This window comes from Diadema antillarum, unplaced genomic scaffold, assembly GCF_040938485.1.
Source record: "Diadema antillarum isolate AM-2024a unplaced genomic scaffold, OU_Dant_1.0 scf00000041, whole genome shotgun sequence".
Lineage (NCBI taxonomy): Eukaryota > Metazoa > Echinodermata > Echinoidea > Diadematoida > Diadematidae > Diadema > Diadema antillarum.
In genome coordinates this window covers 214,835-230,053 of record NW_027270930.1, presented here as the reverse complement: position 1 = coordinate 230,053, position 15,219 = coordinate 214,835, and the positions used below count along the sequence as shown (strand labels likewise).

The 15,219-nt window shown below is 35.4% G+C and overlaps 1 protein-coding gene across 1 annotated transcript in view; it reads right to left on the bottom strand.

Annotated features, from left to right (window-relative positions):
• The window catches only part of LOC139712571 (dual specificity mitogen-activated protein kinase kinase 5-like), a 37,906-nt gene extending 24,433 nt beyond the window's left edge, over positions 1 to 13,473 (bottom strand). The window contains exons 1-6 of the mRNA XM_071624383.1: positions 13,375 to 13,473; positions 11,902 to 11,950; positions 7,995 to 8,062; positions 3,361 to 3,430; positions 2,081 to 2,118; positions 1,065 to 1,129 (exon numbers count right to left, since the gene is read on the bottom strand). Coding sequence (XP_071480484.1) covers positions 1,065 to 1,129; positions 2,081 to 2,118; positions 3,361 to 3,430; positions 7,995 to 8,062; positions 11,902 to 11,950; positions 13,375 to 13,473 — 389 coding nt within the window. The remainder of the gene's footprint in view (positions 1 to 1,064; positions 1,130 to 2,080; positions 2,119 to 3,360; positions 3,431 to 7,994; positions 8,063 to 11,901; positions 11,951 to 13,374) is intronic.
• Between the last annotated feature and the right edge of the window lie 1,746 nt (positions 13,474 to 15,219).

Sequence of the window (15,219 nt, the reverse complement as noted above, 5' to 3'; positions counted from 1 at the left end):
GCACTGTTATTATCTCTATAATACCATAAATGTTTTTAGAGGTTCATACTTGGCGGGGGGGGGGGGGGAGGGGAAGAGAAATATATTACAAGAAATTTCTATTGCTTTGGTTGATTTCTACAACTATCCTACTATAGATGCCTTAAATGATTCATACTTGTTTGCATGAGAGAGAGAGAGAGAGAGAGATTCACTTGTTTGTGTAGAGAAAGAGAGAGAGAGAGAGCAAGAGAGATAGATAGACAGATAGAGAGCTACACAGAGATTGAAAGACAAATAAAATACTGATATTCAAGATGAAGACATTTTCTGGTGCTCCAACAAATATCTCTCTAGTTAACTTCAATTCAAATCAATACATATGTTTTATTAAAATCATATGTCAGCCAAAGACTAAATTTCACATGTTTATGATTATAATAATTTATACAAGTAGATATTACAGTACTCTAAACTAACAATAATTCAAAGTTTGATAACAAATAAATCCTACCTTCCTGGCAAAGTTATAAAAGGTTAACTAAGAGGTACATGTAAAAATTATATAATGACAATATGATACAATGATTCAGTCACTCGTCTGTAATACACATGCTATTCTTGAGTGTATAATCACAGCTACAAATGATGAGTAATTCTTCAACCACAAACTTGCGCAACAACAAAAGTCAGCGTAAACGATCGGCAACAGCATATTCCCAAATTAGGTGAGTGATACCAAATGAACACTTGAGTTATAATTCCCATGGGTCATGTAGCTGTGTATTGACTGTGTATTGACACACACATTGTACACTTGCTTTCATTAATAGTAGCTCAACAACACCATTGTCATGAAGTATACTGAGCTGGAACACATTGTCCAAGTAGAAATTCTTGCTGCAATTCTTTTTTTTTCTCTCTCTCTCAAGCTGTGCTGCCTGTGCTGTCTGTCTGTCTGTCTCTCTCTCTCTCTCTCTCTCTCTCTATCTATCTATCTATCTATCTCTCTATTTCTCTTTGTTTCATAACTTTCATCACTTTTTGTATCTCTAGCTGTCTGGAGAGGGGTCTTCTTGACTCACCCATATCCTAAACTGATTCCACTGTCAGCCCCCTTTGGCACGGCTCCTGCTGGTCTTGTGTTCACCTGCAAATCAACCATCAACATTCATCACACATATCAGGGCTTCATGGACAGATACAAAGTAGATGATCATATTACATTATGAATATAGCACTAATAATAACAACAATAACATCACTGCAGCCTTTTGTTGCTCAGGTGAACACTCACTCACAACTACTGACAAAGTACATTATGCAGATTATCTAGAACTAAGAAAACCTTTTATTTTTATTTTCTTTCTTTATTTATTTATTTTGGGGGTGCAAGAATTATCATCTCAAACATATTAAATTGATAAGATTGCCTACACAACAACAGTGCCCGGTTAAATTAACTTTGCTCTTTTAACATGTCAAAGTAATGAAGAAAATGGGACAAATGCAAGAAACCATCTACTACTCAGCCTTGCCAAATCTTCAATACTTATCTACTGAAGCAAACAAACCCTGAACATACCAGGAATACGAAACATTGCACAGGGCTTCTCTGAAAAATATACCATCCTCAAAGAATGGGTCAATAAACTTTCCCAAAGAGCAGCAGACAAGTAAAAGCCACATTATTGCTTTAAGCTTCTCCTTGTTATCATACAGAATCTATGGAAACTATTGACATATTGATGATGTTATTTCTTTTTAGAACTGACAACCACTGCAGATGTTTTGAAGGCAAGAATCACATTTTGCCCAAGAAAAAGGAAAATTGCTCATATGTGGCATGTAAATTGAAGTTAAGTAAATATATTTCTTCTTTTAATTGAAAAACAAACTTTCCTATTTTCATGGAAGAAAAACACAAATATAGTAGTTAAACAAAGATACTAGTCGGCAGCTTTCCTGAAGCCTTCCTTTAATATCTCTACCAGATGGCAACAAATATTGATGTGTATTTAATTTTGTTTTTAATACAATTAAACATATAATATTCACAGTATGCATTGTTTGGAGAGGCAAAGCCATGCTGAATACTTACAGTCAGATTGTGAATGTTTTTTCTTCCCCCAGCTTTGACTGGAAAATGCAAAGAAAAAAGGAAAAAAAAAGTAAAATTCCTTTCTCATTGATCACAATCAAGAAAGTTTTCACATTACACAGTAATTATAGACCAAAGTGAGGAAACCAAATAAATACAACAAAAACAAAGTATGCTGCAAATGCGACATCAGATGTGATGTTGTTTTGCTGCTGGCACCATGCCTCTCATCATTAATCTACGTATACAACTGTTATCATATACAAATCAAGAAAACAGTTGTCGTAATTTGCAAAACCTCTCACTTCTTACGCATGTTGCAGTTGGTGCCAGAAAGGTGCAAGAGACATTTAAGAGGAAAAACATCATTAAGTTTGGTAATGATTCATGAAAATGTAGATTAAATTTATTTCACTTCAATAGAGTTTGGAAGTAAGTTGTTCATAATCACTCTAAGACAATGATAAAAAAAATTTGAGGTATTATACAATATCACGATGAAACCATGACTCACACACATACAAATTTGTGTATTTGACGGGCTGTAAAGTTCTTGATTGTGACCAGACAATGTCTTTATGGACACCTATAGTCTTAGGCAAGGGATTGTTGGTCAACTGAAGAGAAATGCCGCATATTATTTTGGGGAAAAAATGCAAAAAAAAAAAAATGTTTGTGAACAGTATTACTAGTAACAGTACCAGTAGTGGTAGTAGTAGCAGTAGTAGTAATGCTACTGGTAGAAGTAGTAGTAGTAGTATAATAAGAATTGTGGCAGTAGTAGTAGAAGTGGTAGTGGAAGTAGCAGTAGTAGTATTAGTGGTAATAGTAAGTATTTACAGTAGTAGTTGTAGAAATGGTAGTGGTGACAGCAGTAGCAGCAGCAGCAGTAATTGTGGTTGTAGTAGTAGTAGTAGTAGTAGTAGTAGTAGTAGTAGTAGTAGTAATAGTAGTGGTAGAGTAGTAGTAGTAATAGTAGTGGTAGAGTAGTAGTAGTAGTAATAGTAGTGGTAGAGTAGTAGTTGTAGTAGTAGTAGTAGTAGTAATAGTAGTGGTAGAGTAGTAGTAGTAATAGTAGTGGTAGAGTAGTAGTAGTAGTAGTAGTAGTAGTAGTAGTAGTGGTGGTGGTGGTGGCAGTAGTACTGGTATTACTAGTTGAAGTATTAATAGTAAGTTCAAGTACAAAACGTAGTAACAGCATGTGTAGTAGTAGTAGTTATTGGAGTACTTAGTGACCCTGGAATCTTTTCATTTGCACATTGGTAGTCACAGTTGCTTACCCTGTGGATAGATATCTAGGGGCGGGGCCATGACACGTCGGGCTTCACACTCTGCTAAAACTGTTAGGTACTGTTAAAGAAAAAAAACGACAACAGTAGGTAGCTCTGTCAATTACATTGCTCAATTCTGTTACTTGACATCACATGCTTATGGCGAGGAATAACACTGCCCTTCTCTGTAACTGGAAGCGCATTACAAAAGTGCAGTGTGATGTACGTGTATGTTGACCAAATGTATTTATCTGTTATTTACTTTGACATCATAGTCACATCAGAACATGTCAATATATCTCAGTACAGGATGAATGCTTCTGCTGACAGCTTGTAATCCAAGCAGAGCACACTACAGGCTTTGTACATCCAATCAAAGGTCATTATGCAAAACAAACAAACAAACAAACAAAAACAAAAAAAAACCATAAAAATATGCAGAATTGTCTTGATACTTTCTTTATACCACTTCCCTTTCTGTGACATTCACAGATTTTTGCAGCCTTCTAATCAATCAAAAATAATGATCAAAGCCAGTATGAATAAATCTCATTTCATCTTTATCTATAAAGTTCCCATATATTCTCACTGTTGAAGCATCCCCTAACCAGCAGCTTATGTTGATTGAATATAAAGCCATTTAGGTCAGGGGTACATCTAATTCAGGTTTGTATGGGATCAAACATTGTAAAACCAAGTTTATACATGTCATGTGGTCAACTTGTTGCAGTGTTGGTAAACACATAATTGCAAAAAGGTTGGCATTTAAAAATAAGCAAATATTCAAATGGACCACACATAAATCATAATCGTTTAACTTCTGAGTCCATGCTGAAACACAATTTTGAGTATTATTAGTTTCATCAGGATAGCTGCCAAAAGAGTTTCTCTTTAATCAAACAGACAATGTACAAACTGTGAATGTTTCAATTAACAGACATTCTCCCTGTCTTACAGTCTAACCGAGACATACAAGTGTACTCCTTAGTCAGAAAGTAATATCTTCATCAAAACATGAGTGCCTAGATTCATATGTTGGGTGTGGGACCATGGACTTTGACCCACTTCACATATTCAGGTTAAAGATAATCTTAAAATGAACATCACTAGTTTTGTGAAACTGACAGTTAGTATGCATGATGAAATGTTGACAGGCAAGCATCAGAATCAGTTGCTTTACATTTGCTATGAAGAGAGCGAAGTAAGCATCAAAAGTTTGCACCCCAGGGGTCATAGGTCATTCATATCATACATGCCTGGGTCACGGGGGTCACATGGTACTCAGTCAGTGTCTGGAGTATCTCCCAGGGTTTGAATTCTCTACCCTGAGGCTGTGTGTCTGACAAGATACCATTTGTGTTAAATTCTCTTTATCTTAAATACTTTCATTTTCCTACTTTTGGCCAAGGTCTCTCCTTTCTATCTCTCTTCATATTTCTATACCTAGATCTATCCCTCCCATGTCATCTTTGTTGGTTTTCTGTCTTTCTATATCTTTATGTCTCTATATCAATATATGTCTATCTCCATCCATCTATTTATCCTCCTCATGATATCTGTTTGCCAATGCCTGTCCACCCTTTGCTCATTCTTTGTTTGTTTGTTGTTGTTGTTGTTGTTGTATCATCTCTCTTCCTGGTCACATTATCTCCTCTATATCTTTCTCTCTTCCTTTCTTTCATTCTTTTTTGTTGTTGAGATATTTGGTATGTTTAATGGGGGGGGGGGGTGTTTCACAAAGCTGTTCGTAAAGTTATGAATGACTTATGAACGACTGGTGATCAGTTCTTGTGCTGAATTATTGAAATTCTGATAAGTATAGCACATCAGAACTGATCACCAGTCGTTCGTAAGTCGTTCGTAACTTTACGAACAGCTTTATGAAATAAGGCCCTGGTATATTTTTCTTGCATACTACCTCTTCTTCTGCTTTCAATGAATACCCATTCAATTTACATTCTTCATGATCAAAATTTTCTTTTCAGTGAGGCAAGGATACTCTGTAGATATTACCATAGAAGTAGCCCTGCTTAAAAAGCCATCACAATCATTTGGTAATGACAGTAATTCATTAGCAACTGGTATTTGGGTAAGACCCATAAGAAAAAGAATACTCGTTTTGCTTTTTCAGTAGTCCATGGATAAAAGAAGATATCATATGACCAGTAAATGATGAAATATTGGCCAGGAAATTGCTACATATCAAATAATTCTAAATAAATGACACAAAGTCTTGCATTGTTTGATATCATTCTCTATCCAGGTTGAAAAGTTCTCTGTGATGCAAATATAATACATAGCTACAAAGTTGTGTCTTTAGCAGGGAATCTGTGTAACACAGCTGCTATACATTTGAAAATATAGATTTATGATACAAATGAATAAAAAAACAAATAAAAACTGAGATGGATTGATTATCTTTATCCTCATGACAGCATCATGGGCAGTCTACAGTCAAGCTTGGCAATAAGCTTGGGTTGCTTAGTGATTGCATTGTAACTAATGGGTGGAACACTTTCACATTCACCAATTGCTGAATAACATAGGATATGTAACAAGCTAAGCCTACTGTTTTCAGCAATCATACATCAAGGTTTGTCATTTTTTTCTAGGGAGTGGGGCTTATGTGCAAGAGAAAGTGAAAATTCTTGTTTGAAGAAAACAAAAAGATGGAATGTATTATTCAGATAAGAAGCTATTTTAAGACAAAAAGAATAACTGAACCAAAGTGCTTTCACTCATGAGAAAATATCTTACTGGCTGAGTTACAGAAAAATAAAAACAATTCAGCTGAATCGCTTTATAAGCATCCACTCATAGATACTCATTGTCCCTACTGAGATTGCTATCAATTGCAATTTCTTAGTGTAGAGACGACCTGACATGTGCCAACTATACAGAACCAACAAAAGAGATTGAAAATAGTCTAGATGTCATTATTCTTAACTCACTTACATGTGAATATCTGTAGTTCTTACAAGCAAAATGTAGCAATTTCACTTTCATTTGTCTGTAAAAAAGGAGGATCACACGATGTTAGTTAAAAATGTCACTATTTTGATACATTGCATCTAATGCACATTCCAATAACTGTTGTTCTCTCTATATGATTTCTACTTTCCGTGATGAAGGAAGGTACGATTCCTCCTCGTATTACAACAAATAACCCTTTTACTCTGCCTAGAATAAATGAATGAATTTAGTGAAGAAGTGGATGAGTTAATGAATGAAATAATTCTTGCACAACAAATGAATAAATATTGCACTTCCAAACTTAGCTCATTCTCAAACACATGCCCAACTTTGTCAAAATGGATGTGCCCAAGCACCGAGTTCTATACAATTCTAGCACGCACATCAAAGGAAGAATGAAACAGGAACAAAAAAAAAAAAAAAAATGCTGAGCGGGATATCATTTCTCTTCAGTAGAATGACTCATAGTAACTGATGTACATGTTGATGAGCACAATTACTGCACTAATGTACAGAGGATGTTAGGTATATCAGGATTACCATTGACCCTGTATGCCTGCATGCAAACAGGAAAATCTGCAACAGGATCGTTGTACACATCGTACCCACAAATTTTTTTTCTCTGCCCAATTGTATTCTCATATAGTATGCTTACCATGCTATATTGTGCATTAATGTGTGCTTAACCCTCCTTAGGAAGGACTAGCCCAAGAGTTGAGAAAAATATGGATCATTTAAACCAAACAAGGCAAAACATTGTGAAATTTGAGCATAGTCAGGGAAATATCAAAGAACATTAACATGACTTGTAATGTTAGCACTTGGTCAACCAACAAAAAGAACACTGTCATAACGATTGGGTGATTATAACCTCATTTTCAGGGTACTCCTAAACTGTTGTGAGCATGAGAATGCTGCAAATTTCATTTTTTCCATCAAGAGGTATTTCCTGTCATAACCTTGGCAATCCTTCATCACAACCAGGGTCCTATTTAAAAAAACACATTATCAGTAACAACTGCAACATTTCTATGACAAATTTACTCTCATCCAATCAGATGTAAGGATTTCAGTAGCTTCTAACAACCATTGCAACTTACAAGTTTTATAAAACAGGGCCCTGGATCATTATGTTCTGACACACTTTCGAAGACAGAAGAAACTTGTAAATTTATTATCATACAAATACACAATAAAAATTGTATTATTATATCACTTTATGAATTCAGTGCAGGATGGGTAGGCCTATCATGATAAAAGTATCAGGAGCCAAATGGGTAAGACCTACTTATTCTGAAATCCCTTTAGTGTATGCATGCACTGAACTCCTACTGTCACTGCCTGATAATTTGTACAGCTGTACATATTTTATCTCCTATGGCAACCACGGATGACGTCTCACAGCACTTTATACTGGGGAAAAGGTGCTCTAAGGATATCAACTATTATTAATATTATTATTATCATATACTATTATTGTGTATGACCAACTAGACAGCATGTCAGATTTAATCTGCTGATTACATGATCATTAGAACTTTCACACTATTTATCCAGTTCTACTCAGAATTTTGCGACTCGGCTGCCTTTGTGTGACCATCTTCATCTGACAATGATGTCTTCCCTGGAGATAATCTACTATAAACATACAAATGATAATATGAACTTACATAGTTTATCATGGCCTCCATTTCATCATCACTGCGAACTGTGATGCGATCCCCATCTTCGTCCTCATCTGGACAATGAGACAAAAATAATAAGCATTATCGTTGCAGCTGATTGAATTGTAATGTTAACTAAATGCAGCAGTCACTCATTAAATGTAACAACACTCTGGGTTCTACTATTTTAAAATCAATGTTTATTTTCTCACATGCCTTAACAACAAGAAAATATAGAATTACACAAAGGCAAACCATGCTTTTAATAATGATAACAATATCAGTAGTACTCATGGCGCTGAGTGTGGAAACAGAAATGAATATGATATAAAGATATGTTACAACATACTATCATAAAAGATAGAACATAAAAACAAACAAGTGAACAAACATTATACAAATATTATACAATTAGACAAATACATTAGACAAATATTATATAATACATGTATACATGCACATACAGTCTGTAAACAAAACAGTTTGTCAATGTAACTTAAATAGCTAATAGATAAGCTTTAAAGTGATGGTACAGTATTGGTGGAGATGAGAATTGGGCTTTCAACTTTTTGCGAGATACCAAGAAAACACTTATGATATAGTACAGAGCATACCATTTTAAGAGGAATTCAAAGTTTATTTGATGAACATTAGACAAATATTATATAATACATGTATACATGCACATACAGTCTGTAAACAAAACAGTTTGTCAATGTAAATTAAATAGCTAATAGATAAGCTTTAAAGGGATGGTACAGTATTGGTGGAGATGAGAATTGGGCTTTCAACTTTTTGCGAGATACCAAGAAAACACTTATGATATAGTACAAAGCATACCATTTTAAGAGGAATTCAAAGTTTATTTGATGAACATCGGGTTTGAAATGACTGAAACATCCAAAAACAAAGTAAAACAAAGCGATCGTAATAAAATGTGGGTCCCACACTTTATCAGAATCGCTCTTTTGTGGATATCTCAGCCATTTCAAAGCCAATTGTCATCAAATAAACGTTGAATTCCTCAAGTGGTTTCTCATTATCTCACCAAAAAATGTTAGAAACCTGAAATTAGGTCTCAACCAAAACTATACAATCCCTTCACGGTTCAATTGAAAGCATCAATGAAAGGTACTTGTCATAGAGATATACTGGGAGGATATTTTAAAACTAAGTACAAGTCTGTCGCTTCTTCTGCATCAGTGATATCACCCATTCTAATCCAATTTTCCTAAGTTCAGATATTGCACCAATCCCTACTTTTGCCTAGAGCATGTCTGGCTGCCTTGAATCATGGCGACCCAGTTTATTTTTAGACTTTACATGATCGAGAGAACAATTTAGTTGCCACTGGACAGAAGACTTACAATGTATGGGTTTGTAACCTTAGCCCTAATTCTACAATGCACTATGAGGGATTTATATTTAATGCTCATGATAGCTACACATGACAACTTATGCTGCAAACATTTTATAATGTACAATTTAAAAACATCATGCAACAGTCAAACAACTGTTGAGAGACAATGATCAGTGCCCCCCCCCCCCCACATATTTTTCATGAAAAACAGACAATCCCTTTCAGTGTTTCTGAGACCCATTAATTGAAAGGCACATACTTTTCCCAGTGCTTTGTAGAGATGCTAGATCAAGTGCTCTTTCAATGCCCAGGAAAGATTAATTTCTGTGAAATTCACATATAACCTTTTCTTCAAATAGTTGTACTTCTAAACAACCAAAAAAGTGGAAGAAGTTTTCATTAACAGTTGTGGAATTTAAAGTTTCATATCTTAAAAAAAAACAACCTACAATTTAGCACTCAGAAGCACAGACCTCCACCATGCAGTTCATTTCCACACATGCTGAAAATCACCCAATTTCCCAATAATAAAGAAGCCTTGTTCCTGCATGCTGCAAGGCCGTGCCTTGAGCAGAGCAAGAACCTTAAAGGGATGGTATAGTATTGGTGGAGATGAGGCTTGACCTTTTAACTTTTTGAGAGATACCAAGAAACCACTTAAGAAAACAAAGTATACCATTCTAAGAGGAATTCAAAGTTTATTTGATGACAATCGGTTTTGGAATGGCTGAGACATCCAAAAACAAAGCAAAACAAGCAATCAGAATAAAAGCTGGGTCCCAACTTTTATCAGGATTGCTGTGTTTCGGGTATCTCAGCCATTTCAAAACCAATTTTCATCAAGAAACATTGAATTCCTCTTGAAATTACATGCCCTTTCACATTTCATAAGAGGTTTTTCATCATCTCACCAAAAAATGTTAAACACCTGAAATTAGGTCTCAACCAAAACTATACGATCCCTTTAATGTGTGTATGCAGACCTCAAATGTGCTCAGCTTGAATTCCCATGTTAATTGACCCTACTCACCAAATTATTTAAAAAAAAAATTCTTAAAAAATTCATAAAACTACCCAGATCACTACCAAAATTTAATAATCTGTTCCTTGTGCCATTATCAACTTTTTCTGTAAGTTTCATTCAAATCCATTCACAACTTTTTGAGTTATTTTGAAAACAGACAAAAACAAAACAAAACAAACCAGTGGTGGATCCAGGTGGGGGAGCACTGGGCATGGGCCCCCTTTATTTTTTATTTTTCAAAACAAAAGAAATGAAAAGAAAGAAATGGGGGGGGGGGGGGGGGTGTGCCCCCTTTAATTTTGTAAAGCCCCCCCCCCCTTTTTTTTTTACAGAATTCCTGGATCTGCCCCTGCAAACAAATGCTGATACAAACATTAAACCTCCTTAGTAGAGGTAGTGGAAAAGCAGTGACACTAGTCACAACCAGTATGCACATCAGAAGAGGTGGTGTGATCATCTCACAAATCTCTCACTGACCTGGACATAAATCTCCACTTTTTTCATCTATTTACTTGTTTTTTTAATTTTGAATGAAAACTAAACAGACAAATCTAAAGCATCAAATGACTGATTGTGTGGTAATCATCCAGCAATGGTGACTGTAAGATGGAAGGAGTTGTATTTGCTAGATTATTGACTAACGATATATATGCTGAAAAATATTTCCATGGCAAATATCAAAGCTCTGCTCCCAAAAATAGAATTTGAATAGTCCATTATCAAAAATATACCACGAAGTTTACACTGCTTTGCATCCTGTTGCATTGCTACATTTCAGATAGAATGTTTACAATAAGCACACATTTTCCATCATGGATTCTGACTGGTTAGATTCATAACGATTTATGTTTGACTCTAGGCAAACCTTGCAATATGATGTAATAAAGCCTTAATTTTGTTTTAATAGAGGTCTGAAACAAGGAGATCAATAAAATGCATCAACCTGTTTTAATGAACGAGATATAAAAAAATGAAAGCCATTTGTATTTGATAGAAAGGGTGCAAAAATGTTAGGCTGCCTGTTTTTGAGAGACCATATTTTGACAAACTGATGCATACCATCCAAAGCGTCGACAAAATTTGTGGCGTTGTGTACCATGGTGATGGCAACACAGAGCACCCTAAAGTTTCACTTGAAGCTTGAATTGATCACAAAGCAAAGCTCGAAGTCCCATAAAGTCTGTTGAGTATTCAGAGAATTATCCTGGTTATTTACATTTTGGTTTCTTTGGATCAATTTTCTCTACATTGTAACTTACTCTTACCACTGCCTCTGGACAATGATTTTACACGTATGGGAATGGCTTGTCAGACACTTAACCTGATATACTCCACAAATTTATATGATAAAGAAGTTATTTCCCTCCAGACTGGCGTGACTAATCAAGAATTCATCACCCCTTGCAAGTGACAGATGCGAGGAAAAATTGTGACATCCCCCTTCCATCATCCTCTCAAGGTCAACCTTTCTTTTTTATCCTAATTATTATTCTTCATACACATCAAGATTTAGAGGATAGAATACTCACATTCAAAGGCAGCTGGTGTATTATCTTGGAGAACCTGAGCTATTACCTCCTGCAAGAAGAAGAGATAACAAAATGTGAGACTCATCGCAATCACTTTATTTGTTCTGGTCATATTAGAAAAAATCAAAGTGGAATATGAAAATCCATGAAAGTGCTAGCCTTGTTTTGCAAGCTGACCATTTTCATTTTTGTTACATTTCATGAGAAAAACTTTTTTTGTACACTGTGTCTTTATAAATCACAAGAACAGAAGCAAAAGTTTTTACTTCACACAATTTCATGTTTGAAAATGAAATATAAACATAATTTGTGACTTTCTGTTTCTTAAAGTTCTTATGATATCCATCACTTATTTTGAACGCTTTTAACAGATAAAACAAGCTATAGAAGTTGTTTCATCAATCTAATTATCATGATATCCAATATTATCACATTAAATATTATAGCATAAACATGAATCTATTGTTATTTTGCACAATTAACGAAAACTCAATATTTTGAAACCTTAATAATATGTTACAGAACACTTTTTATTTTGACTTTATGAGGAACAAGTTAAAGTTTAGTCAGCTTTCAAAAAAAAAAGGTAAATTAGACTTTGATTTCTGATGAAGACTGAGATGACAAAGCAAAGGCTAAGCTAACACGTGCACATGTGGGATTATTAAATAAATCATGAATAATTTCTTTACAAAAAAGGGAAAGCAATTAATCAAGAAAAAAAAACCACTTTTGTGGGTTATAAAAATATAGTCTAGATCTACCTGGTACTTATTTGCAGTATTATTCGCTCGGTCGTCAATGCACAAAAATCATTTGCATTTAGATCACAGAATGCATGTAGAAGGGGATTCTAGTCATTTAACGATACAGTAAGTCGATACTCCTGTCAGCAACTACTAGAATATCTACATCCTCACAATGCAATGTGGACAAAAGGAATTTAAGAACCCTGTTTTAGAAGCACAAACAGTTGAATATAGATATAGTCTAGTCTGATTTCTTTCACATGTAACATACTTTCTTCAACGCAACGTACTCCAGGTAGAAAGATATGAAGTATTAAATTTAAATTAGACTAAATTACACTGTAAATTTGTGTGGTCAGGTGGTGACTGCGACTGTGGGAGAGATTTCTTCATACGAGTAGTCTAATCTCGATCAACTTTCCATTTTTGCTCTCGAAAGATAACTGGTTAGACTTAGATAAGGAGGACAGGTGCACGCTCATAGGATACTTATCTGCTATGCATTATGTGCATTCAAACCGACAATTATGAATGATAGTATCGCTACCGGTACCCAAAGCGCATGCAGTCTTTTCACTGCTATTCACTGCTTTCTCTCACACAAATACGAACGTATGGGACCACTGGCTTTCCCGCTGTAGAAGAAGACGACCAACGACCATTGCGCAACCGGTATTGCGACAGTCCCGTCAAAATCGATTCTTCGGGCAGAAAATTCACTTACCAATACTTCTTCGAATGAAAGCTGGCCTAACTGTACCGTCCAATCTACATCTTCCCCGTTTTGGGTCTTTATCCTGATAACAAGTGGTTGGGCAGCCATCATCGACAATCACGGAAGCCGCATCCACTATACAGTAATGACATTACTCAGTATTCCATGCGAGCGTATGCTATGTATCTAGTCTGTATTTACAGACTCCTTAAATTTCGAGCCAGTTGTGATGATCCGATAGAAATTGTCTTTTTCGTAGACCTACAAGCTACTATGTGTATTGTAATAACTTACTGGATCAATGATTTGGACTGCTGTGTTGTTTCTATTGTTTTGCCTATAAAAGCATCATGCCGTGAGCTGAAGTTTTGAACAAGACACTTGTTTGTGTCTTTGATGGCGGAAGGACTCTACTTGCAAGTGTTTTGAAGGTCTCGTGCAAGAAAAAGAAGAAAAAAAAAATGTCTTTACTGTGAGTAAATACAGTACGTCCTAACAATTAAGGAGACATATCATTTTCCGCTCAGTTTAGTGGACAAACCGAAAATTCCCTAAGCACCAGAAGAAGACATAGTTTCTTCAAAACGTTACAACAGCAACAAACAATTCCAACTAATCTAGCAAGCAAGCAAATAAACAAACAAGACAACTGTAAATGGACACTGAGATTTTTTTTTCTTCCAACGCTACTGTTTATTCGTCACTCTAGTCGAGGCCAAAATTTCTGACAGCTTTTGTCCATCCTCCCACCCCAGTCCCTTCAAATTTATCCCGCTGCTTGCCAAGTTACACCTCAGCACCACCATCAACACAGACAGTGAGGTAAGAGGTAGTCAGAGTGGAACAATGTCAAGGGAGTTACCGCTTGCTTGTGGAGCATGCGGGATGGGAGTGCCAGAGAAAGGTGGCGTGCTCGGGTGCTCCTTCCCACCTCCCTGGAGAGGTTGATAAAGGATGGTACTAGTGATGGTGATGATGATGGTGATGGTGATGATGGTGGTAGTGGTGATTGTGGTTCTTGTTGTTATTATTATTATTATTATTATTATTATTATTATTATTATTATTATTATTATTATCATTATTATTGTTGTTGTTGTTGTACTTGTAAATTTGTTGTTATTTTCGTTACAGAAATCAATCTTATTGGAATACCTAGAATGTCATTCCTACGAGTAGACCTTGATGACCCAAATCAGCAATATGACCCTGTGTGATTATACATCTAGTCATAATTGGAGCGTAATAAAACAAAACATGGACTCGTGGAGAGTTCGCTGAAAGGCGTACGTGGATCTGTCGTCAAGTAGTCGTAAAATGGTTGTCGTCATGTTATTTTCTTTTTACCAGGGACTAGAAAATGGATCGAAAGATTCATTGACTGAAAAAAAATAAGAAAATTCCATTAACCTGTATAATTGAGAGTCCTCAATGAAAAGGAGTGTTTGAGTTTCTGAGATTTGAAAATTCGTATAGTTATGATTTATATGTCATTCGCAAGTGTTATAATTATATTACTAAGTGAAGTCATTAACTGCTCTCTCCCTCAAAAAAAGGAGGAAAAATAGGAAAAGGGTATACCATATTATTCAAGGAGTCTGCTGTGCATTTCCCAATTTAACTGAAATAATGACTGACATTTTTTATCCACAGACAGAGATGCGTATTCATGCGTGTTTATGTTATTAATTGTTTAATGTTTTTAGGATGCTTACATTGTCAGGAGAACGAACCTGCATCAACTTAATAATCTTCTTCTTACATCAGTGACTGAAAATAAGTGTACGGGGAAATTCCAGCAACCAAATTATATCACATTTCAACAACAACAACAACAACAACAACAACAACAAC